The 24,000-nt window shown below is 41.9% G+C and overlaps 1 protein-coding gene across 3 annotated transcripts in view; it reads right to left on the reverse strand.

The window, feature by feature from the left end:
• The window catches only part of LOC135107529 (obscurin-like protein 1), a 167,332-nt gene that overhangs the window by 1,238 nt on the left and 142,094 nt on the right, over positions 1-24,000 (reverse strand). Inside the window, exons 6-9 of one of the 3 annotated variants that reach the window (XM_064017492.1) lie at positions 20,610-20,807; positions 19,506-19,657; positions 3,438-3,583; positions 1,833-1,963 (exon numbers count right to left, since the gene is read on the reverse strand). In XM_064017492.1, coding sequence (XP_063873562.1) covers positions 1,915-1,963; positions 3,438-3,583; positions 19,506-19,657; positions 20,610-20,807 — 545 coding nt within the window. In that variant the 3' untranslated portion in view covers positions 1,833-1,914. Of the gene's footprint in view, positions 1-1,832; positions 1,964-3,326; positions 3,584-19,505; positions 19,658-20,609; positions 20,808-24,000 lie in introns of those variants that run through there. The other 2 variants (XM_064017494.1, XM_064017493.1) reach the window with 2 other exon arrangements.

Consider the following 24,000-nt stretch of genomic DNA (forward strand, 5'->3'; position numbering starts at 1 on the left):
AAGTTAGGTGAGGTTAAGGGAGGCAGGGGAAGACGGTGAGGGATTATGGGTGTAAAAAGCATAAATGTGGCCAAGGAATAACAGGACTTGACGAGGAGGATATAAAAAAGAGTGGCGGGACACACAACCAAGCGAGTTTTTTGTGGCGAACAGGAAGAGGAAGGGAGAGGGGAAAGGGAGAGAGGGAGTCAAAGAGAGGGGAGGATGGAAGGTAGGGAGGGAGGTAGGGAGGGACTCAGAACAAAAAGCACTTTGTTGCAAAAATATGAAAGAACTCATCACACGCTGTTGCACGCCGGTGAAAACTGAGGAGGAAGTACAGGGAATTTTTTTCTTATCCTCATTTTTTTGCTCTCATCTTTGTAGGCTGAAAGAACGAGGGATTATGCGTGTGTGCGTGCTGCAGCTCCGTGTGATGCAGTGCCTGCTTCTTCTGCTGCTGCTGCTGTTGTTGCTGCTTCTGCTGTTGTTAATGATGTCGTTTTTATTAATGTTGTTGTTGTTGTTGTTGTTGTTGTTGTTGTTGTTGTTGTTGTTGTTGATTTTGTTGATTTTATAGCTGTTGTTATTGCTTTTGTTGTTATTATTGTTGTTGTTGTTGTTGTTGTTGTTGTTGTTGTTGTTGCTGTTGCTTTTGTTGTTATTGTTGTTGTTGTTGTTACTATTCTTTTCTTGTTCTTGTTATTTTTTCTATTATTATTATTATTATTATTATTATTATTATTATTATTATTATTATCATTATTATTATTATTATTATTATTATTATTATTATTATTATTATTATTATTATTATTATTATTATTATTATTATCATCATTATTATTATTATCGTCGATAAAATCATGGAGGTGGTGAAGTAGTAGCAGTAACAGTAGTAACAGCAGCAGCAACAGCAGCAGCAGCAGTAGTAGCAGTAGCAGCATAAAAAACAACAAAGAACACCATTATATATGTTTGATGGAGAGGGGATATTAAGAGCAATTAGAAGAAAAGAGAGTGGTGGTGATGAAAGCTACAAAGACCGTGCGTGACTCTGCACTGTAACGTCCTTTTAATAAATACTAATTACAGGGATTGCAACACAGCACAAATAAAAGGTGTATTGCGTAGTACGTGTGTGCGTGTGTGTATATATATGCGTCGGTCTGTGTGTATGTCTGTCTGTATCTGTGACAAGGACAATGGGGGGAAGAAAGAAATTAAGATAACCATAAATTAAAGTAGATTCTCGGGAGATTTTTAGAAAGGGTGTGGTTGGTTGGCAGTCTCGGCGAGTCACGGGAGTAATAGAGCAGGATATGTGTCCACTGAACTCGGATGAAAAGTGAGGGAAGTTCCATGTTATAGTGGGGCGATGAAGCGATTTCGTGTTAGGCGGCTTAACTATGATAGGCAAGTGACGTGACCATATAAAGGAGGAGGTATAGGAGGAGGAGGAGGAGGAGGAGAAGGAGGAGGAGGAGCAAGAGGAGATATATGATAGGAAAACGAGGGCGAGAATGTAAAGGGAGAAAGGAAGGAAGGGATGCATGAGAAAGAGAAGACATAAAAGAGAATGGGAAGAAAGAAATGGAAGAAGGAATACGAAGAAAAAGAGAAGAGAAGGAAAACGTGACGGTGGCATGAAAGGAGAGAGAGAGAGAGAGAGAGAGAGAGAGAGAGAGAGAGAGAGAGAGAGAGAGAGCAGCAACAACACCAGCAACACCCACACAAATGAACACAAAGAAAGAACAGACACCATAACACACCCTCTCCTCCCTTCTACCAACCAACTTTCCTTCCAACACACAAAGACGAACAGACAGACAGATAGACAGGCAGACACTCACGTTATGGTACCAGGTGATGTTGTACACGTCTGGATTCGCCTTGACGGTACAGACGAAGGTGATGGAACCCCCTTCCCGCACCTCAGCCTGCATGCCCCCGCCCTCCACGGTGCTGGTGGCCACGGGTAGGACTGGGGGGAGGAGAAGAGGGAACTGTGGCCTTGTGGGGGGCGAGTGGCGGCAGCAGCAGAAGTAAGCAAGCGAGGAATATTGGGAAACGCGAGAGGAGGTGCTTATGGAGGAGGGTGTGAGAGAGAGAGAGAGAGAGAGAGAGAGAGAGAGAGAGAGAGAGAGAGAGAGAGAGAGAGAGAGAGAGAGAGAGAGAGAGAGAGAGAGAGAGAGAGAGTGGGGAATGGTCAAGAATATAGTAACATATCATTACCACATTCGAGTACTGGCAGTATATTTTACACAGATCATTGAATACGTAAATATTTCCCAAAGGATATACGGAAGGTCAAGTGTGTGTGTGTGTGTGTGTGTGTGTGTGTGTGTGTGTGTGTGTTTGAGAGTCAGTATATATGAGAAAATTTGTATTCTGATGAGGTTGTGGTGGTGGTGGTGGTGATGGTGGTGATGATGGTGGTGGTGATGGTGGTGGTAATGGTAGTGGTGAAAGATGTGGATGCTCGTTATGCAAGGGCAGTTAATAGTTATGGAGGAATAATGTTAATAGTGTGGTCTGTGGTGGGCGATGGTAGTCACCAGTGACATCAACGACTGCTATTGTGGTTATGATAAAGGCAGCTGTGACCTTTATTATATTTGTAATTGTTATGATATTTGTTCTTAAAGTGTTGGTAATGTTGATAGTCCCAGTGTTAATGGTGGTGGTTATTGCGATAAGTGACTTGTCGAACCAGTGGTGGTGTGGCATGAGTAGTTAGTATTGGGACTTGTTGTTGTAAAATCTATTATATCTTTTGGTGGTGATGGTGATGATAGTGGTAAAGGAGGTGAGGAGCATTCTCAGCGTGATGTGACAGTCTGAAGAGGACTGAGAATAGTGTCTGTGGAGGCGGCAGTAGTGATGGTACTGATGGTTGTGGTGACAGCAGCTAATGAAGTCCTCAGTGATGTAATGGTGGTGGGCGGAAGTGATGAAGATGATAATAAAGCTTCTGACAGTGAGATTGTGATGTCAGTGATAGGGGCAATATGTAACAGTAACCCTAGTACAAGTATGAGTGGGTGGGTGACGACAGGGACTGAGATGGAAATATTGCAGGCGGTGTGAGTGACGTCGGGGGGTAACAGTAACACACACCGGTGAAATAATGAAATAGTGAATTCACGGTATATTAATGGCAATAGCAAAGACAGATATAGTAAGACTGGCGACAGTGTTGATGTAGGTGATGACTGCACTGATGATAGCAATATTGGTAATGAAAAACAGTATATAACAGTGACTTTCTTTTATTGGTATCATTGGAGCAGTGATAACGGAAACAAAAAGAAAGCCTGATGATGGTAGGGGGCGTGTAGGTGTGATGGCGAGGAATGAGATAATGACGATGCAGTGGATGGCAGTGGCGGTGGTGGTGTGGGTAGTGGCGGTGGTGGCGGTGGTGGGAGGCTCCGTACATACCTAGGTATACTCACAGTGGACTGCGAGGGAGAGCTGGTCGTGCAGGACGGTGCCGGGCAGGGCGGGACTGAACGCCTTGCACACCCAGCGGCACTCCATGGTCGCCTGGTTCCAGCGTCAGCCGCACCTCGCTCACACTCACGTTCACACCCTCGAACCCCTGCAGGCGGGAGAGGGCGCAATGTTCAGGGTCAGGAAGAAGAGCAGGGAAAAAATTTAAGGGAAAACTATTTATTGGAGGTTACCAAAGGGTGGAGGAACTACAGGTAACGGGGGATTAAATGTGTGTTCTTTATTTCTCTTGTTTCTTGGTAGTGTTATTCACTTGTTTTGTTTCCGTTCTTGTTTAATTATAGAAGTCAAGGAAAACATACTTGCGTACATGTTTAATATAGAAATTCAGTTACAATTCAGTTCAAGTTACGTGAGGTTGATGTCACGATATGTATATTGTTACATAGAATCTTATTAATACCTTCACCTTATAGGGTTTAATGAAATATTGTTGTGTGTATGTGTGTCGATTAATTTTCATCACGCAATATTCAATCAATTTCCATTGGATTTTTATTATTCTTGGTAAGTGAGATTACAAAGCCAGTGCACAGGGACGGACTCTGGAATTGTGTGAATTTATTGTTACTTTAATCCGGGTACAAATTAAACAAAATGACGAAGGCCTCAGGTGACAGCGATCATGCAGCAGGTGCGAAATCGCTTTTCTTCAGTTACCTTTTTTGTTGCGTCTTTCATGGATATTATCTAAAATCTCTATTAATCATAATGATTTTTAATATGTCATTTTCTTTAGAAATCTTGAACAACAGCTTCATTTCCTTTACATTATTTTCTGTATTTGTTGTCAGACACTGAAGAGCGGACACAGATAAAAATTAAGTGATTTGTTGATTAATTGATTGATTGGTTTATTGAATTATTTACATTTCCACAATAGCAGAATCAGAGAGTGAGAGAGAGAGAGAGAGAGAGAGAGAGAGAGAGAGAGAGAGAGAGAGAGAGAGAGAGAGAGAGAGAGAACCAAAACAAGGCGAGGCAAGACATAACACGGCTAGATGGCTACAACACAACACAAAAGCACTTCATGGAAACGTGGTGCAGGACAGAGCAGCGGCAGTTCCTTGGCCAAACAGTTAGTATCGACCTTCCGTGCTAATGACAAAAGGGTGGACGTAAGGAGACACCGAACACCTTCACGTGGCAACCATCTGTTTACCGAGAAGAATGAAGGAGGGACCGGCAGTGCCCTGGTCGATGCCACTCAATACATAGACCAAGTGACCCTGAACCTGTAATAGCTGTGTATGCTGAGAGAGAGAGAGAGAGAGAGAGAGAGAGAGAGAGAGAGAGAGAGAGAGAGAGAGAGAGAGAGAGAGAGAGAGAGAGAGAGAGAGAGATTCCACTCTTATCTTAATTATTTATGCATTGCTTTCGTCCATTCGAATTATTCACAATTATCAGCGGAAGAAACGATAGACTGACAGACACACAGACAAAGAGAGATGTATTGTGCTTTCCTCAAAAAAAGCTTCAATATTTGTCTATTCTACAGTAAAGTGATATCAAAATTTTTAGTCTTCCCCATCAGTACACATGAATACATAGAGGCAACCAGATACCACAACGCGTGCGGGTCTACAGAGAGAGTATCTGGTGAAACTTCGTGCTACTGTTAATAAACTACGCGTGGGAAAACAAGGCACAGCAGAGCAACGCGGGTAACTTTCACCGCACTACGAGCCAAATTGAGTAATATGAGCCTGGCAGGGCAACACCAGGGATAAAATATTTAAAATCGCGTGTATATATACTCCAACACGGACTGAGCATTCTTCGCGTAAAAAAACAGAAAAAAAACTGCGTGATATAATTGCAATGATGAGGTCTTTTTTTTTCGTTACGGTAACCTTGCGTGGCTGTGTGTGGATGAGTGTAACAGATGCTCCCTGGACACGCAACTCGCCGCGTGTGGGTAAAAATAGGCCAAGCACGCCAAGGAAGGTGTAAAAAAGTGCACGAGGAGATGGCCAGTATACATTCCAGCAGATTTTTAGCAGGTAGAGATTGCAATTACTCGAGAGAGAGAGAGAGAGAGAGAGAGAGAGAGAGAGAGAGAGAGAGAGAGAGAGATACACACACACACACACACACACACACACACACACTGTAGTAGTAGTAGTAGTAGTAGTAATAGTAGTAGTAGTAGTAGTAGTAGTTATAGCAGTAGTAATAGTAGAACAAGAAGCAGCAGCATTAGTTATTGTAATAGTCGTAGTGGTGGTGTTGGTGGTAGTAGTAGTAGTAGTAGTAGTAGTAGACTTGGTGGTGCTGCTGATAGTAGTTGTTGCTGAGGATGTTTATTGATAGATAATAACAAAACATAATAATAAAACGAATGGAAACAGCTCTTGACCGTCAGGGAAGTAAATGTAAGATTCCCTATAACACACACACACACACACACACACACACACACACACACACACACACACACAAGGTGCAAATGGCTAATTAATCTCTGAAAGAGGAGAAGAAAGAGAGAGAACTGAGGAGGGGGAATGAGAGAAAGAGAGGGTCAAAAGAGAATGGCAGAGAAAGAGTGAGAAAGGAACAACTGAATGATTGAAGTTAATTAATAAATGAGTGAAAGAAAATGAGAGAGGTCATAAAGAAGAGTAGTGAGGAAGAAAGGGAATGAGGGAGGGAGCAGGGGGAAGTAATGTCGCGGGCCACTGGTCTTCCTGATTCATCTGTCAATACCTTTAAAGTAATGGCGTCACCTCCTTACTTCTTTACTCCTCATCACCAAAATCTCATCCCTCCTTTCCTTCTTCCTTCATTCCTTTCATTCTTTATTTTCTTCAGTTATTCCTTTCTTTCATTTTTTTTTACCTTCCTTATTTGTTATTTCCTTTCTTGCTTGCTTGCTTGCTTTTTTAATTTTTCTTTCTACTTTCACTCTCTCCTTCCTTCCCTTCCTTCTTCACTCCTTTTATTCTCTATTTTCTTCAGTTATTCTTTTGTTCCTTCAGTTATTCCTTTCTTTCACTTTTTTTTTTTACCCTCCATATTTGTTCCTTCCTTCCTTGTTTTTTTTTCTTTATTTTTTTTTCTTTCAGCCTTCCTTTCTTCCTTCACTCCTCTCATGCTCTTCCTTCATTGATAATTTCTTTCTTCCTTCGTTCATTCCTTTATTTTCGTTTTTTCCCTTGATTTCTATATATTTTTTTTCCTCTCCTGCTTGCTCCTTTTCTTTCCTTTATTTCACTTTCCTTCATTCTTTGCTCTTTCCATTCATTTTTATATTTCTCTCCTTTCTTGTTTCTTCCTTTTCTTTCATCGTCTTTCTCTTTCCGTTCTTTTGAGTTTGGCCTTCCTTCCCATTTACTTTCTTCTTTCATCCATACCTTTCGTAATATTTTTCTTTACCCACCATTGTGAACCTGTGTTTCCCTACTTTCCTCCTTCCTTCCTTCCTTCCTTCCTTCCTTCCTTCCTCCTTTCCTTCCTTCTTTCTATCTGATCTTGCTTCCTTCCTTTATTTTATATCTGATCTTCCTTTCCTTTCTTCCTTCTTTCCTTCTCTCTGATCTTCCTTTCCTTCCTTTTCTTTTTTTCATTTGTACTTTTAATAATATTCTTTATTTAATAATAACTTTCTTTATTCATTATTGCGAACAGTATTCCCTTAATTTTCTCCTTCATTTCCTTCTTCTTACATTTCATCCTCTTCCTCTTTACTGAAAACCGCAAATCCATTCCTACTTCCTTCTTTCCTTCTCTCTTTCCTTCGTTCTTTTCTTCCTTCCTTCTTGACTCCTCTCCATGTTCTCGGTCTTCTTTATTTCCTTCCTTTCATCCTTTATTTCTTTACTGCACACTACGACCTTATTATTCTTCGTTTCTCTTCATGTTTTCTTTCTTCCTCCTTTTCTCTCCTTTCTTCTTTCCATCTCTATTTCCTTTCTTTCATCCTCTTCTTTTGTTTTTTGTTACCGTAACTAGATTCTTCATTTCTTCATTCACTCATTCACTTATTCATCCATTCATTCAGTTAGTCAGTCATTCAGTCCGTCATTTTTTTCCTTCCTTCATTACTTCTCACCGTCACCTCACTGTCTTCCTTCCTTTACTACCTCATTCCTTCCTTTCATAATCTTCCTTCCTCATTCCTTCCAGACCTTGACCTCCTCCTCCCTTCATTCCATTCTTTCTTTCTTTCTTTCATATTTTCTTTTCTTCTTTCTTTCTTCATCCTGACTTTGATCTCTTCAGCACCTGTACTACAAGCCTTTCTTATTTCATCCCCTGATTTCTCTATCCCATATTCTCCTGCTTGGTTCCTGCTCCCTCTCTCTTTCTCTCACACACATGTCTTCCCCAGCTGTTCTGCTCTTATTTTTATTCCTACTGTCCATGTTTAAACCCTTGTTGCCCCTTCTCTACTTCTACGCGTTTTTTTTTTTCTCTCTCTCTCTCTCGCTGTCTCATGTGGTGTTCTTGCGATATATTTACTGCTCCTGCCTCTGTCCCTCTGCTTCCTCCTTCGTGTTTATTCTCTGGCATTAGTTGAAGTGGTACCCTTTAATTTTCAGTGATTCCCGTGTTTTGTTGCATCTGTCCCGTGTTTCTATGTCTCTCTCTCTCTCTCTCTCTCTCTCTCTCTCTCTCTCTCTCTCTCTCTCTCTCTCTCTCTCTCTCTCTCTCTCTCTCTCTCTCTCTCTCTCTCTCTCTCTCTCTCTCTCTCTTTCTCATGACATCAGCTATTCCTTTTCTTGATTGTATTTTTACGTTCCCCTCCTGCCATTCTCTCTCTCTCTCTCTCTCTCTCTCTCTCTCTCTCTCTCTCTCTCTCTCTCTCTCTCTCTCTCTCTCTCTCTCTCTCTCTCTCTCTCTCTCTCTCTCTCTCTCTCTCTCTCTCTCTCTCTGTCATTGTGTGTGTGTGTGTGTGTGTGTGTCTAAAAATACCAGGAGCTTGACACAGGCTCAGGAAATAAAAACAGAAGCAAACAAAAAATATCCTCCATGGAATGAATGGAATGAAACTGAATAGGAGCCACACGCCCCCAGAGACCCTGACGGTACAATTACCAATATTCTTTTTATCCCAGACAACAACGAGGTGAGCACAAAAGTTAAAGGGAATCTTTACCTTTAAGTTATTATCTTCGTGCCGAAGTGCGAGGTGGATCACATCGCCATTATATCTGGCACTGTCTGACCTCGTTCATGAATCGCAGTTCATCTCTGTTCTATTGTATTCGGTTAGTGATGACACGGTAGGGTTTACTAGTACTGGTTCCGTATAGTGGGTGGAGTACTTATGTTAAACTAATGACCTTACTAGTTAATTAAAAAAAAAAAAAGTATGACTACATGCATTAAAATGTTTGAATAACTCGATCATTCCCCCTTTTGTTTTCCGTAGTGTCTTTCAAGATTATTCTCTAAGCTTGTACCTACATAATTTTTTATCAAGCTTAAGAAACACTAACGGTCAGAGGATTTAAGAAAACATTATTATAAAAAGTAATCTCCCACTTTCCCTGAAGAAGGTTTATAAACACTACATTTTACTTGTGCTAATGCATATATTACGTAGAAGCCTTACGGAAATCCTGAAAATAAGCCTCAAAGGTGAATTAGGAAAATAGTTTTTTCTTTTTTTAACAAGTTCGAGACAAGAAGACAACGTCATGAATTACTGAGAGCAAAGCCGAAGACATTTTTACTCGAAAATAATGGATATGGGTAAGACACGTCATCCAAAGAGCAGACAGTACAGTACACAGACGACTGAAGCAACACCTATAATGTAGGAATGGTAGAACAAGGCACGGGCAACTTGACTGTTTTGTAGTTAGCTTGGAACAGACGGATAGTCAACATAAACGAGGGGATAATGTTGGGGAAGGCCTGTAGTGGAATCACAGTTGTTGCTGCTCTGTTGATGAGGATGAGTGTCATTACTCACACACACACACACACACACACACACACACACACACACACACACACACACACACACACACACACACACACATTAGGAATTTAAATTCGTATGGTCATACACCTCCATCATTATCGCCATCACCACCACTCCTACCGCAGCCAGCACCACCAGCAACACTACCACCACCACCACCACCACCAGGGCAGCAGAGGCATTATGACCTCACTACGTAATTCCCTAACATGCGTGATGCCATACTAATTACCAGGGACGTTTTCCGCCACTGAAAAGACCTGTTATTAAGTCAAGTTTGCTCGAAGCTTCTGCAAGTCTGGCTCCAGTTTGTTGCGCAGTCTGTTTTATCATGAGCACCTATTTTTTTTCGGGGCGAAAACACCCGATGTTAGGCTTAGAATGTGTGGGTTAGAGCTTCGGATGAACAGACTAAACAACGCCGCTACTAATGACGGTGCAGCGTTCTAACCTGTACTGCTTCGTAAAACTTGGTTCAGAGAGCTCAGCCTTTCTCCGAACAGCTGCGTTGCCTCCTGAAGATGCACTGTTAACTGGCACAGATAAGGAAAATTTAGCATTAATGCGTAGTTATGAAGCCTTGGTTACTTAGATTAATCATAAATAATTTTGAAATACCTTGCTAGACAGCAAATAAGGTTTCTGTTTATATTTTCAATACGGCAAAGAAAGTATTCAACAAATCAGAGGTTGTACACAGATGAGCGATAATTTTTTATCAATGTGCTCGTAATATCGTAGTATGAATTAGCATGCTTCATTTGAAAGGTTTGTATGTAATTTTTGGGTTATATATATATATATATATATATATATATATATATATATATATATATATATATATATATATATATATATATATATATATATATATATATATATATATATATATATATATATATATATATATATATATTCTTCTCGAATTTATAGATAGCTGTTGCCAGGTGGTGCAGCACGACAGCTCACTTCGGCAAACACAGCGAGTGCCTTGAGAGCAGACACCACCTGTGTACACAGGCTACGTGTGGATGTGTTGATATTTACAATGCATTTAGAGAGAACGAAAAATAGTAGATATTTGAAAAGAGGGTGACGCAACACTTCGAGTCAAACCCCACTCTCTGGCCGATAGAGATTCACCATCATTTCGTCGTACAACTGACAGGAAAAGCAGGCCGCTGACCCTGACAACACTGAGAAGAAATGTTGTATGGAAACCACCATGGCGGGAAACAATCGCCTTTTGTGTAATTCATCCTGTAACTCGCTTCCCTTCGTCAGCATTTATTTTCGTTTATTACTCCATTTACTAGACTTTTATTATTTTTGTTCTTGTTTCCCGGTTATTCTGCATGAACGTCCGTGTCACAATTTTCCTCGTAAAGCTAAAAAAATAAATAAACAAGTTAAATGAATTCACTATTATCTAAACATCACTTACAAGCTTTCAATCGTAGCGAGCTAACGTCTGAACCCCACGGGACACTAATGCCGCCCTTCACTAAACCTGCTGGGTACGTGTAAAACAGTAACGTACTGAGGGACCTGGCCTCATTCCCGTGGCGGCGGGGGAGCATCCAAAAGACGGCGAGGGTTCCGGTAGAATTTAATTAAGAGTTAGCCTCGTAGTGTTGAAGGTTAGGTTTATTTTAGTTGAATCTAGTTCATTTATTTAATTCGCTTTTGTTTTCTTAGTAGTATTGAAATAGTGTGCGTTAATTTTCATCATGCAAAACACCCAAAACGAAAGCAAGGAAAGAATCGTCAAGTCGAGTAGTGACGGCAAGTAAGTATTGCCCTGGCGATCAGCGCTGAAACCAGAGCAAACAGAATGTCAACGCAAGAATTGAGGGATTTAACAAGAAACGGGAATGGAAACAGGTGTGCTGGAGGGACGAGGCAATGTTGTGTGTGACAGGCAATATGTCCCGTACGTTGTGCCGGCCCGGAGGCAACCACCCCGAGTGTGCTATAGCTGTGATAGTCCCACATAATTATGCCGTGAACATGTTTTCTTATTACGACATTGGTAAACTGGTATTTCCTATTGTGTCCGATAAAAATTCACAAATATATGAAAAATAAGTAAAAATGTGGCAACACACCAGACTCCTTTGACAGATGCAGGATAGACTTTTTTTCTTTCAAACAAGATGGAACACCGTCACACTACTGATGCTATGGTTCACTGCCTTCCACACTGATATTTCATTCTTCATTGACTAGCCAGGTAATTTTCTTTTTCTAAACAAACAGAATAAACTATGGACCATTTTAAAACTGAATAACGAAAATTAGGTAATCTCATCAATAACCTTGCTCAAAACCACACATATGAAGACTTACGAGGAAATCATTCTTGCAACACTACAAAGCCTCTTAAACTTCCTTCCTGACCATCCTGCTAAGTGCAACAACAACAAAGGATGCCTTCTAGTTTCCAGAACGTAATAAGTGCTGATTTCCCGCATGCTTTGATATTTGTCCTTATTCTTTTTTAAGTCGGTGGCAAATATTGCACCGCTTCAGCTCTGCGTCGTGTAAGGTGACGAAGCTTGCGTGAGTGATAGAGTGTGAGGTGAGCCTGCCGGTGATGTAAGTAACTGCGGGAGTGGACGTTTGGAATGGCTACAAGGAGCTTATTACGTGACGTTAGGGTAATCACATTTGGGGATTACATGAGATAATCTTCTGTGGGCCTGCATGGGGAGCGGGGAGGGAGGTGAGGTGAGGACGCAAACTGGATTTGTACCTCGAAATTTCCTTCATCTGTAGTTATTTCATGCTATACATCGACACCACCATGAAAGTAACTTTTTTTTTTTTTATGATACCACGGTGAAGTATTGCAATAATTGATTTTATTCTTTTAAGAACATACGAATAAAATTCCATATTAAGAAAAAAAAAATCACTTTATGTGGGAAGATCCAGTTGTCAGATTATACAAGATCACCATACTGTATTAAAAAGAGCAAGGCAATGCACGTGTCTGTTTAGTGTCAGCACGAGGAATGTAGGTAAAAAATTGCAAGGGAGATGATAGTACAGAAAAAAATACACAGAAAGAATGGTATATTCTACAACGTAAGAATAAATGGAATGTTCTGGGAATTTGTCAAATATTAAAAAAAAATAAACTAACTTAATGAAACCAAGCGTAGTCCAAATCCGTGACATATTTTACATACGAATTCTATTTCTGTGTCTTCTTTTCATGTGACAGTTATTCTCGTGCCTCCTTTATTTCTGCTGCACCCCCCCCCTCTACCTTGAACATTGAATACAACACCATGAATGTGCGCTGGTTTCCAGGTATCCAGACTTCCAGGTCTGCTCTCCACTCTAGTGTGGCGGAGAAACCTTGAACCTTACTACCACTCCTCAACATTCTATTCTAACTGCAAAACTGATACCGCAACAACAACAACAGCAAGACAAGAAAAGCGTGCAAATAACGCAAGGAAAAATACCTCATTAAGCGCCATTAAACTGTACTAAATGTCCTTGCGTCAGGATATGTGGTGTAGTGTAAGTACTCTGAACAAAGAAATGCAGCAAACTAGCCACAATTTCGCCAACACAGATGGATTACATGCCGCGCTACGCTACGAGGATATAAAGGCTGTCTGGAGTGAACTAAAAATTATTGCTTTGTGGGGCCAACCTTTCTCTCTCTCTCTCTCTCTCTCTCTCTCTCTCTCTCTCTCTCTCTCTCTCTCTCTCTCTCTCTCTCTCTCTCTCTCTCTCTCTCTCTTTCTCTCTCTGTTTTTCCAACGGCTCTTCATTGATCTCTCTAATAATACCCCGCTATGACCTATTGAAGCGTTTTTGGAAGTGTTTTTACTTTAATAACTAATCAATCTCAAAAGCGTGCCTCTCTCTCTCTCTCTCTCTCTCTCTCTCTCTCTCTCTCTCTCTCTCTCTCTCTCTCTCTCTCTCTCTCTCGCCAATCTTTATAACAGTCTACATTTTTGTGGCTCCTTGGCTGCCTACGCGGTTTCACGTTTGGCTGTTAATTAATCTCGTCAAAGGTTTAAGGCTTCCTCCCTTCCCTGTTGAGAAAAAGAAGTTACTCTTTTCCTTTTAATCTTGATCCTTGATAACCCACCTCCCTCGATTTCTCTTCCTTATCTGAGCTGTAAAATATGTACCAGATATAACGAAGGAAAGAACCTTAACTAGAGGAGCAGGAGAAGAAGAAAGAAGAAATGGAAGGGTAAAACGATGAAGGGGTAGGAGGATGAGGGGGTGATAGGGAGATTGATCAAGGAGGAGGAGGAAGAGCAGGAACTGACAAAGAGATGAATAGAAGCACTGAGTATAAAAAATATGACATGCTTTACTTTATAAGTCTTGATGGTGTACTTGTGTGAATTTAGCTCTCTCTCTCTCTCTCTCTCTCTCTCTCTCTCTCTCTCTCTCTCTCTCTCTCTCTCTCTCTCTCTCTCTCTCTCTCTCTCATCCTCTTTAACTATTGTACTTCCCTTTATCCTTCCCTTCCCTCTTTTTAATTCTTTCCCTTTTTGACGCCCCTCTTCCATTACCTTTCTACCTACATCTTTACCTTTCCTTTCTACCTCCTCTACCCGTTCTGCATTCATAGTTAATCAACGAACCAACATTCTTTCAACCGTACAAAGAGTTCTTATCTTCCAGCATAGAGTAGAACCCTTCCAAGCGGCCACAATTAGAGGAGTGGTTGGTAGTAGCAAGAAATACTCCTGATGGTTGTTTATCAAAGAGGTAACGTCTTCAAAAAAAGGTTATTGTTTCCTATGTAGCCAATATCTAGTGAGGGCTAAGTGGAAGGGAAGCTGATTGGACTTGAAGGACGTATAGAGTTTGGGGCACGATTGAACGCTGCTGGAGTGAGTGAATTTTAGATGATTGAGTGTTTGTTATGTCTGACTGATCGGTGAATGGATGATTGAGTATTTGTTGTGGATGTCCGATCGGTAAGTGCGTGCTTGAATACTTAATACGCGTGACTGACTCGTGTGTGAATGGCTGAGTGCCGCCGGAGAGTGTGAATGTTAGTGACTGAATGTTTACTTTGGGTGATTGGTTGCTTGACCGGTGAATGGATATATGATAGTTTATTACGGATGGCGGTGATATATGATGACTGAAGGCCGAGAGAGCCGAGATATGATGGAGTGTTTATGATGTTTTATTAGCCGTTAAGTAGGAGGAGGTGTTTTTTTCGATGACTGGCTAGCTAAGTGAATGACTGGAAGTTTAGTGTTGGTGACTGACTGATAGATAAATGAATGAGTGATTGAATGTTTACAGGTGACTGACTAACTGATTGAATTGTTATGGGTGATTGGTACGTAAATAGATGACTGAATTTTTATTATGGACGACTGACTGGTAATTAGACGACTGAGATGACCAGATGTTTATGGATGACTGACTAACAAAGAGATAATTAAACACATATTATGGTAGAGTGGCAAATAAAATAATGACTGCCGAATATTTAACAGGTATAGATATAAGCCGATTGCTGATATGACCAGACTTTATATCAGTAAATAACCAATATGTAAACGAATAACAAAACACCGGACATCCGCTTTGAAGTCACCGAACACTGAAGAAACGCAATGACGAATCCCCTAATTGAGAACGCTTTGTTTGACCTTTACACCCCAAATTACCACTCCAAGGATGGTACTCTGCCTCTCAAGTCAAGTGTTCTGCTTTAAGGCAACCCAACTCAACTCCCAGTTCTCTCCAGCGCCTTCGGGACACGTGAAGGGACAGCACAACTTCCCAGACTCTTGTTGACATAATAATCTCGTAGCATAAACCAAGCCAGGACGACAGGAGGGAGAGTGGTGTCTGGCGTGTGGTGGCCCCTGTAATGGTATACGGTGGGGTGTTGGTGGCGCTTAGTGGCTAGTTTGTGGTGATGGTGGATGGTGGGGGGTGATGGCGGTGGTGGTAGTGGTGGTGGTGAGTGGAAAGTATAGGGGGTAGTGGTGTGGTGCATTGCGGTGATGTATGGATGGTGGTTTTGCTTGGTGGTGGATGTAATGGTGGTGATCTGTGGTGGCGGCAATGGGCGGTAGTAGTGGTGGTGGTGGTGGTGGTGATGGAGTAATAGTTAGTTCCAAGGGCGGTTGTTGCGTTGGTGTTCTTGTTAGCTTGTTTGGTTGTGGCTTCTTTCACGTCTTTTTGTAAGTATGTACGTAGACAACTTGAAACGTTTAATTATACGACTGAGGTAATGTAGCAATGAATGTTTTGTTTATATTGTTGCTTTCCTTTTCTTTCTCTCTCTCTCTCTCTTTCTTCTGTTTCAGCCATATCTCACTCTCCCCAGTCGTGTGTGTGTGTGTGTGTGTGTGTGTGTGTGTGTGTGTGTGTGTGTAAAAATAGCTATCCGCATTACTTGCAGCTCCGGTTCAGTGTAATTTTTATCCAGATTTGTGTGTGAACAGTAATTTGAGCGCTGCACGATTAACGCTGATAAATCACAGCTTCATTCGTATTCAGAATTTGTTCGACCGAACAAAACTTATATTTCTGTGTATGTGTAAGTAGCGCGCCGCACACTGCTCGCGACGGGGCTTTGTAACACACACACACACACACACACACACACACACACACACCCCTTACATGTCCTCGTCAATGCCATTGCCATCGCTGCCTTCCAGTCATCCACGAGCATCCAGCCAACGTGAGGAGAAACCTTCCATTTGAATACTATTACCATTTAAAACCAGTTACAATGTTAATGGAATGTTGTTACGAAACCTTTGTCTACATTTCATGATCACTTCAACCACTTTGGTCTCGCTCGATGCGGAGGATATAGACAGAGATACGGATAGAGAGATACGGATGCATGTTAAAACAGGGCTGGATTTAAAGATACCTAACTACTGTACCTGTTTTATCGATCTTACGCTTGCTCAAATTCACCACCATTTTATTTTGTTCAATGCCCATTTCCTCTTTTATTATTCTTTTAGTTCTGGTTCATTGTAGTAATAATTTCATCATTTAGATATTGATTCTTTTCTTTTTAGTCCCGTGTTGTAAACTTTTCTTAATATCGTGTATCCTCTCCGCGCGGCAGTGGTACTGGTCGTCTGTCATTGCATAGTCATTTTTCTTCAGGTTACTTTTCCCCTACAAGCATTCCACCCACAACAATTCTCCGAATTACCAATATTTTACTACGTGATGGATTAAGTCATATTATACAAAGTTAGAGTCGAGGATTAACCACGAGGAGGGAATTATTTTGGGGTGAAACTTTTCCCCACGGACATTTCTCCCAAGAGATTTTTCCTTAAGTAGTTCTCCCTCACCCAAGATAAATCAGGCTATGTTTTGGCTATATTAGGTTATTTAAGCTAACCGTAATGAATGTACCACATAGTGGAAAGGTTACAATTTCACAGAGGAGCCTTCATGTAGGCTGACTTTACATGGATGCGGAAGTGACTCGAAACACACGAGGCTTCATCCCTTAATGGACTGAAGAAAGAAAAAATTGGATAGGTTTTAAGGTTCTTGAAGGTGCAAACTATCTGCGTGGGTGAAAGTTACCTCTGCCGCACCCTGGTCGATCCCCAAAAGGCAGGCTGGCAGTGTGTGCGGTGTGTGTGGGAGGCAGGAGGAGGAAGACGTTCCCAAGAAGAATAATTTCCCGTAGTAGGTCTTGTTCCAAACTTTTCTCAGGTGGGGATTAGTTTGGCTCGAGAAACTCAATTAGTGCAAGTTTTTAGCTCCATCACACTATCATCACCGTGGCGCTGTGTTTGTGTTTCACCAGCATTCCCTCACTTGTAGAGCATCATATTTTGTTCTTCTTCGCCATTTTTATGTGTTTTTTGTATTATCTTTCTTACTTAACTTTATCACGAGCTTCACTTCATCATGCTCCCTTTAATTCTTTCGCTCTGTCTTCTTCAACAGTAACATTTTTCTTTTCTTCTCGTTCTTCTCGTTTCTCGATCTTTTGCTTTCTTCTTTAACTGCCCATCCTCTTTCCCTCCCTCTCTCCCTAATTCACTCACTTCTTGTCTTCAGCCTCGTCCTTGTTCTCCTCCTGGTCTTAATTTATAGAAGTTAGAATTGTTGTTCTTTCTTTTTCTCTCAACCTTTTCAGTAAAATTTCCATGCCAGCCTTCGCCTTTACTCTCTTGCTCGCACACATCCTCGTAACAGCAGGTATTTGGGTGTCTGCTTATTCTTTTCCTCCTCCTCCTCCTCCTCCTATCTATCTATTTTTCCTTCTCGGTTCCTGCATTTATTTTTTCCTCCCTTCTTCTTTCTTTCCAGTTTCTCTTGTCTTGCCCTCATCAATAGCAGCATTACTTCATCATCATCCTTTTCATTATTATCATTATTTTATTATTATTATGAAAAAGGAGGCTGAATATTCTTCGCAGCGTCTATGTTACGTAAGTGAGATGGAGGGTAAAAGTAATTCTAGGAAGAGGGTGGTAGGCGGTGGGTATGGTGGTATAGAGGGGCAGGAGGAGTGGTAGGGGACGGGCGTTGCTTTCTTGGATGAGATAGATAACCTGAACAGTCAAGGTTGCGGGAAACTCATTTGTCAAGAGTCCTCCTCCTTTGGCCTTTTCACTCCTACAGCTGAGAGAGAGAGAGAGAGAGAGAGAGAGAGAGAGAGAGAGAGAGAGAGAGAGAGAGAGAGAGAGAGAGAGAGAGAGAGAGAGAGAGGGGGGGGGGAAGGGTGACGGTGATTGATTGATTGATTGGGTTTAAAAAAAAAAGAGGGAAGACGACATAAAATCGTGGTCATAATTTGCCGTATGGCGAGCGCTTGGTCCATGGAGCCGACGGGCACCGAATCCTCCAGTGACAGGTGGGCCATTAAAGAAGGTAGCACTCCCGACCACTGAGAGAGAGAGAGAGAGAGAGAGAGAGAGAGAGAGAGAGAGAGAGAGAGAGAGAGAGAGAGAGAGAGAGAGAGAGAGAATCTTGACTGAAAATTAATCATAGTATATTTTCCCCTATGTTCCCTTCTTCAGAGAAAAAATTATATTAAGCACCATATTTCCTCCATTGGCTAGAAAAGACTCGTGTGTTGAGGTACCATGGGAGTCGAAAAAGAAAAAGTGAAGCTTGGTTATGTTTACCTTTAATGTCTGGTTAGGGTAGAAAGGCTTTGATGCAGCTGTTTCTACATTACTAAGAGCACTCGCCTTGCCTGCTTGTCTGTCGCCCATTAACCCTTGTTCTAAAACGCTCTGCTCTTTCACTGGGACTATTTTCCAAAGCCACAGAGATTATTTGCCAGGATCCCAAGTCTATTTTTTCTATTATAAATGTATAGATATTGTTAATCTGTCACTACAATCGTAAAAACACCTTCATGAACCCGTGTAACTTCAATTAGACCCTTTTGAAAGTAGTGGAGGTGCGGTGCAGAGGTGTTTTAGAATACGGGCGTATGGCAACATTAAAACCGAGTATGGATTAACAGTATCTAATGCAAAACAGTACATAATGTAGAAAATATGCCAAATATTATGTCTTCTCAAGGGTTATCACTAAAATTATTCAAATGGCAGAACGAAGTAGAACGGGACTGTCATTAGGATCTTGTCCCAGTCCATGTCCGTCTAGATGCAAAATTACACGTCTCCTGTCACCATTACTCACTGAGAAGAGCTGTGTCGAGTTGGTTTCTCTTAAGCATTTTCTACGTCACTACTGCATACAGGTGTCAAGCATTTTTCAAAGGGCTGTATGCAATTAGCGGGATTAAATTTATTGTGGGTGCTAGAACAAAGTGCTGAAAAAGAAAATGGTACAAGGTGCTTTATGTGGTGGGGATATTACTGGACGAGAAGGGAAGGTGTTTTTGGTGATAAGGAAAGTAGTGGAAAAGAAATTACAGTAAGTGTATTAAGTGGTAAGGAAAGTACAAAACAAAAGTGATAAGTGTTTTAGATGACAGTAAAAATACCGCAAAAAAAGTTATAATACGTAGATATAGGTAACGATAAGGAAAATACAGGAAAAAAAAAGTGATAAGAGGTGTTTTAGGCAGTAAAGGAGGTGGTGGATGGGAGATACTCACAGACGGCGTGCTGGGGATGAGCTGCCGTCCCCCGAGCCACCACTGCACGACAGGCTCCGGAGAAGACCCCGTCACCCGGCACCTGAAGACGCTCTGCTGGCCTGCGCTGACCCACGCCCCTGGTGCCTGCAGCTTCACCTCGAGCGGCGGTACTGCGACGTATGGAGAACGATATTATGAGTGTGTGTTGGAGGTAGATGGGTAAGTGTGGGTGTTGGGAGTGGATGGATGGGTGTGGGTGGGTGTGCGTGTTCCATTGTGTGTACCTGATGACCAAGTTATCCCTACACATTAAAAGTTTAAGACTCGTAGCAGGGATTAAAAACATAATTCCTGCGCCATTACTTTTTGCTACAGGATTTCCTTGTACTTTTCTCTGCTTCACATATATCTGGCTTAAGAAGATTCAGAAAGGGTAGCTATGTACTATATTTCACAACCCTATATTACCCCGTATTACTTTAACACTACTTTTTTTTTCTTGAAACTTATTGTAACTCTTGTTCTTACAGCAACCAGACCAGTTCCTATTTCCTTTTCTATTTCCTGCTTGCTATTGGATCCTAACGAGAACACCTTAGGATCTAATAGCTAGCTAGAAAAGACAGAGTATCCACAGTGCAGAGTATGATCGGAAGACTATTAATTTGCCAGACTCACTTCTGCTATTTTATGCCTTCCTTCAATCTTGAGTTTTCTGATCTGCTAACAACTTCTTTGCAACCTGGTAACAGATACACTCTCAGCAGATCGGGGGTTTTAAGATTGAGGAATGAACGTTGAAGAAGGTTAAGTGAGATCTGTACATTCTGAGATGCTTTCTGGTGTTATTAGATCTATTTTTGAAGGCCGCTTGGATGATGAGGCGGGTTCTCGTGAGCATTTCCCCTCTCTGATGATGCTCAATCCTCATGAAACTACCACTAGAATCATAAAACTCTTTCGAAAACACCAATAACTTCCACTAAAGAGCGTTGAAAGTAATAGAGATAAGACGCCGGAACGTTTAGGAATATGGATCTGAGTGGTGACGGGCAAGCGACTGTAGATCAATGAATGTACCAGACGCACTCCACTCCACCCCACAACAGCCCAGCTACTCACGATTGACTCTGAGGATGGTGGACACGGTGTGGAGTGGGGCGATGGAGGAGGAGTTGGTGGTGGAGCAGGTGATGGTGGTGTAGGCAGTGTCTCGGGAGGCTACAATGCTGAGTCTCGTCCTGGACATGGAGCCATCACTCTGCACTGCGCCGCCCCGCCCCGCCCCGCTGCCGCCCCACACCAGCCCCGGCGGCGGCTCTGAAATGGATGAACACACACACACACACACACACACAGAGAGAAGGGTGCATTAGAGTCCTGTTAAAGGGAACGCAGCTCAGACACACACACACACACACACACACACACACACACACACACACACACACACACACACACACACACACACACACACACCAACAGGAGGCGCCCCAAAAGCATCTCCCGCCTAATCTCATGATTCCCAGACGATTATCAGATTATGCCAACGCGCAGAAACTGGGGGTGCGAAAAAAAAAAAAAAAACATAAGAAATAATAAAAGTAAGTTAATTAAGCCTTACTGTACCTCCCCCTCCTCCTCCTCCTCCTCCTCTGCCCCCCAAAGACCTTTTTTTTTTTTCCCTCCTCCCTCTTCTCTCCTGCGCTCATTCTTACACAATTTCCATTTTAGGTTATGCAATTTTCTTTTTACATTATATTGCGACAAGGTGTGGTAAAATTGAGGTGAATGTGGATATTTATATTTTCCTGTCATCTTTTTTTTTTTTCATATTATTGCTCAGCTGATTAATTATTTGACGCTAAGTGGGTTTCCTGGTAATACTTTTCTGGGTCCCAAGTTTCGTGGAGGAGCTTAAAGTAAAGTTCTCAGCTGTGCCCATTGGTAAACTTATGCCTGATGTGTATATCAGTATAGCGTTTGTGGACCCGTCATACGTCGCCTGGGAAGGAAGATGTTATGTGGTTTCTCTCTCTCTCTCTCTCTCTCTCTCTCTCTCTCTCTCTCTCTCTCTCTCTCTCTCTCTCTCTCTCTCTCTCTCTTTTCCCGCCTTCTTTTTTTCATATGCCTTTTCCCCTTCTTTTTTATTCATTCCTTCATCCTCCTCCTCTTCCTCCTCCTCCTCCTCCCTCTCGTCCTCCTCCTCCTCCTCCTCCTCCTTCTCGTCCTCGTCCTCGTCCTCGTCCTTCTCCTCCTCCTCCGTCTCCTCCTCCTCCTCCTTCTGCTGTACCCTTTCTCCTGCTCCTCTTCTATCTCCTTCAACTTACAGCACCAACTTCCTACACCGTCTTCTTCAAATTCCTGCAACTTCCTTCTCGAACTTCCTCTAGTCTAGCTCTTCGTCCCTCGTATATACTTCCAATATTTTAGCCATTTTTTTTTCCACTTTCCTTTTTCCCTTTCTCTCTCTCGACCTATATACGTTGACTCCTCGTCCTCACCCCTTCAGATCCTTCCCTTCCCTCCCCTTCCCTTCACCTCCCTCCCTTTCTCTCCGTGTAAAGAAATAATAGGTGGAAGAAATGGTATTGTGATTGATGAACGCCATGAGGGAAGTAGGAAAGGAAAGAATGTGGGGGAGTAAAGGGAGGGATAATGAGGGAAAGAGGGTGAGGGGCTTAGGGGCCTCGGGATGGTTAGTGAGGGGAGGGGAGGGGAGGAAGGGAGGGGTATGCGGTACGTTCCCATTATTTGCTGTCAGCTACCTGCCTGTCTTGTTGTTGTTCCTGCAATTAGCATTATCATTGCCCTCACATCCATCCCATGCGATGCCTCTTGCACACACACACACACTCTCTCTCTCTCTCTCTCTCTCTCTCTCTCTCTCTCTCTCTCTCTCTCTCTCTCTCTCTCTCTCTCTCTCTCTCTCTCTCTCTCTCTCTCTCTCTCTCTCTCTGTGTGTGTGTGTGTGTGTGTGTGTGTGTGTGTGTGTGTGTGTGTGTGTGTGTGCACTCTCAAAATAATTGTGCAGGTTTCTATTTTAGTATTGTGTGATTTCATTTCGGCGAAAATTTCCTAATGACAAATTGCGGTGGTAATGACCATGTGTTTTCATATTTCGTGGAAATGGTATTTTTATTATAGATTAATCTTCAGGCTGCGCTAATGTTTCCCAATGATATTTGTGCTTCCGTGTATTGCTGTAATTCACGGCGGGGAATGTGGTGATGCAGCCTTTCCAGCCTGCTCCCCGCATGGCTTTGCTTTTATTTCCAGCGCTGTTGTCCTTTCACCCTAAGTTCCTATTTTATTGTTTGCTCTTATGATAGAAATTAACCATCGACATGCACTTTTATTTAATGGTAGTGCCAACATGTTCAGTTTTTATTTTGTTCTGTAATTCTTAGCATTCTTCATTCTCACAAACAGCTTCGTAAAGGGCAACAAATTTGCTTTGTATTTCTTTCTGCTTCTCTGTACTAAGCTTAAGGAAGGTCGTGATGTTTAAATGAACGTACACTCGTACACCGTACCGTCATCGATGGGAAAATCACATCTCGTTTGCTTCATCAGTTGCTTAATATTTGTCTGTTGTGTACAGTATATGTAACAGGAGATGATTCTGTTTTTCTTCCTGTATTAGGAGGGTGCTGTAATGACTTATTTCCTGGACACTAAAGGGTCGACATGTAATGGCACAAGCCGTTTTCCTTTTCATCTATTTATTTATTTATTTCGGAAATGAATGATTTAGGTAATACTGTCTAATATTCTTCGTGCCTCGAGACGAAACCATGCAAGAAACATTCACAAAAGGAATCTTGTGACCGGAAAAGTAATCAAGAGGCGAAGTGGCTTAAGGAAATCCAAAGGGACATTCCTGCCACTCAGACAGCAAAGGCTCCACGGCTCAGTGTGGCAGCAAGTTGTTTGGTGATGGTTCGCGTCTTGCCGGCAGCCTTCTGGGAACTCAGGTAGGTTGCCTCATCTCCATGAATAGATGCTTGTCTCTTACAAACACGGCTCGGAAAAATGAGAATTTCAAGGTAATAACTGTTATGAATTCAACCATTTGGTAATGTGTTCATTGTAAGCCGCCAGACCATAAACTTTACGTTCCTTGCGTTCATTGAAAAAAATATTTGCGTTGTACAAATGTTGCATGTTTTCACTGCGCCATTTATGTCTCACTGGAAGGAAAAATTATTATTATTGTTTACCTGTTTGTTTGTATATTTTCAGGTAGGCTGCTCTATACGTTCATGGACGTGATATTTGGTAGTCATATACGCGTGGAGTAAAATACATATTTTTTTTTTCCCTCCACATGTTGCCACTTTCCGCCGTAGTCCGCGACCTGCAACATTCTAATGTGTCTTGTCTCCCTTGTGAGCAAAAGTTTAGGAAGGAAACACGTCAGGTGGAGTCTTGGCAGCGACGCACTTCATTTACTTCATCTTTAAAAGCCTGGGTAAATCTATTGACATCTGTCCTCCCACACAGCAACTAT

The sequence above is a fragment of the Scylla paramamosain genome, chromosome 15 (assembly GCF_035594125.1).
Source record: "Scylla paramamosain isolate STU-SP2022 chromosome 15, ASM3559412v1, whole genome shotgun sequence".
NCBI classification, from domain to species: Eukaryota; Metazoa; Arthropoda; class Malacostraca; order Decapoda; family Portunidae; genus Scylla; species Scylla paramamosain.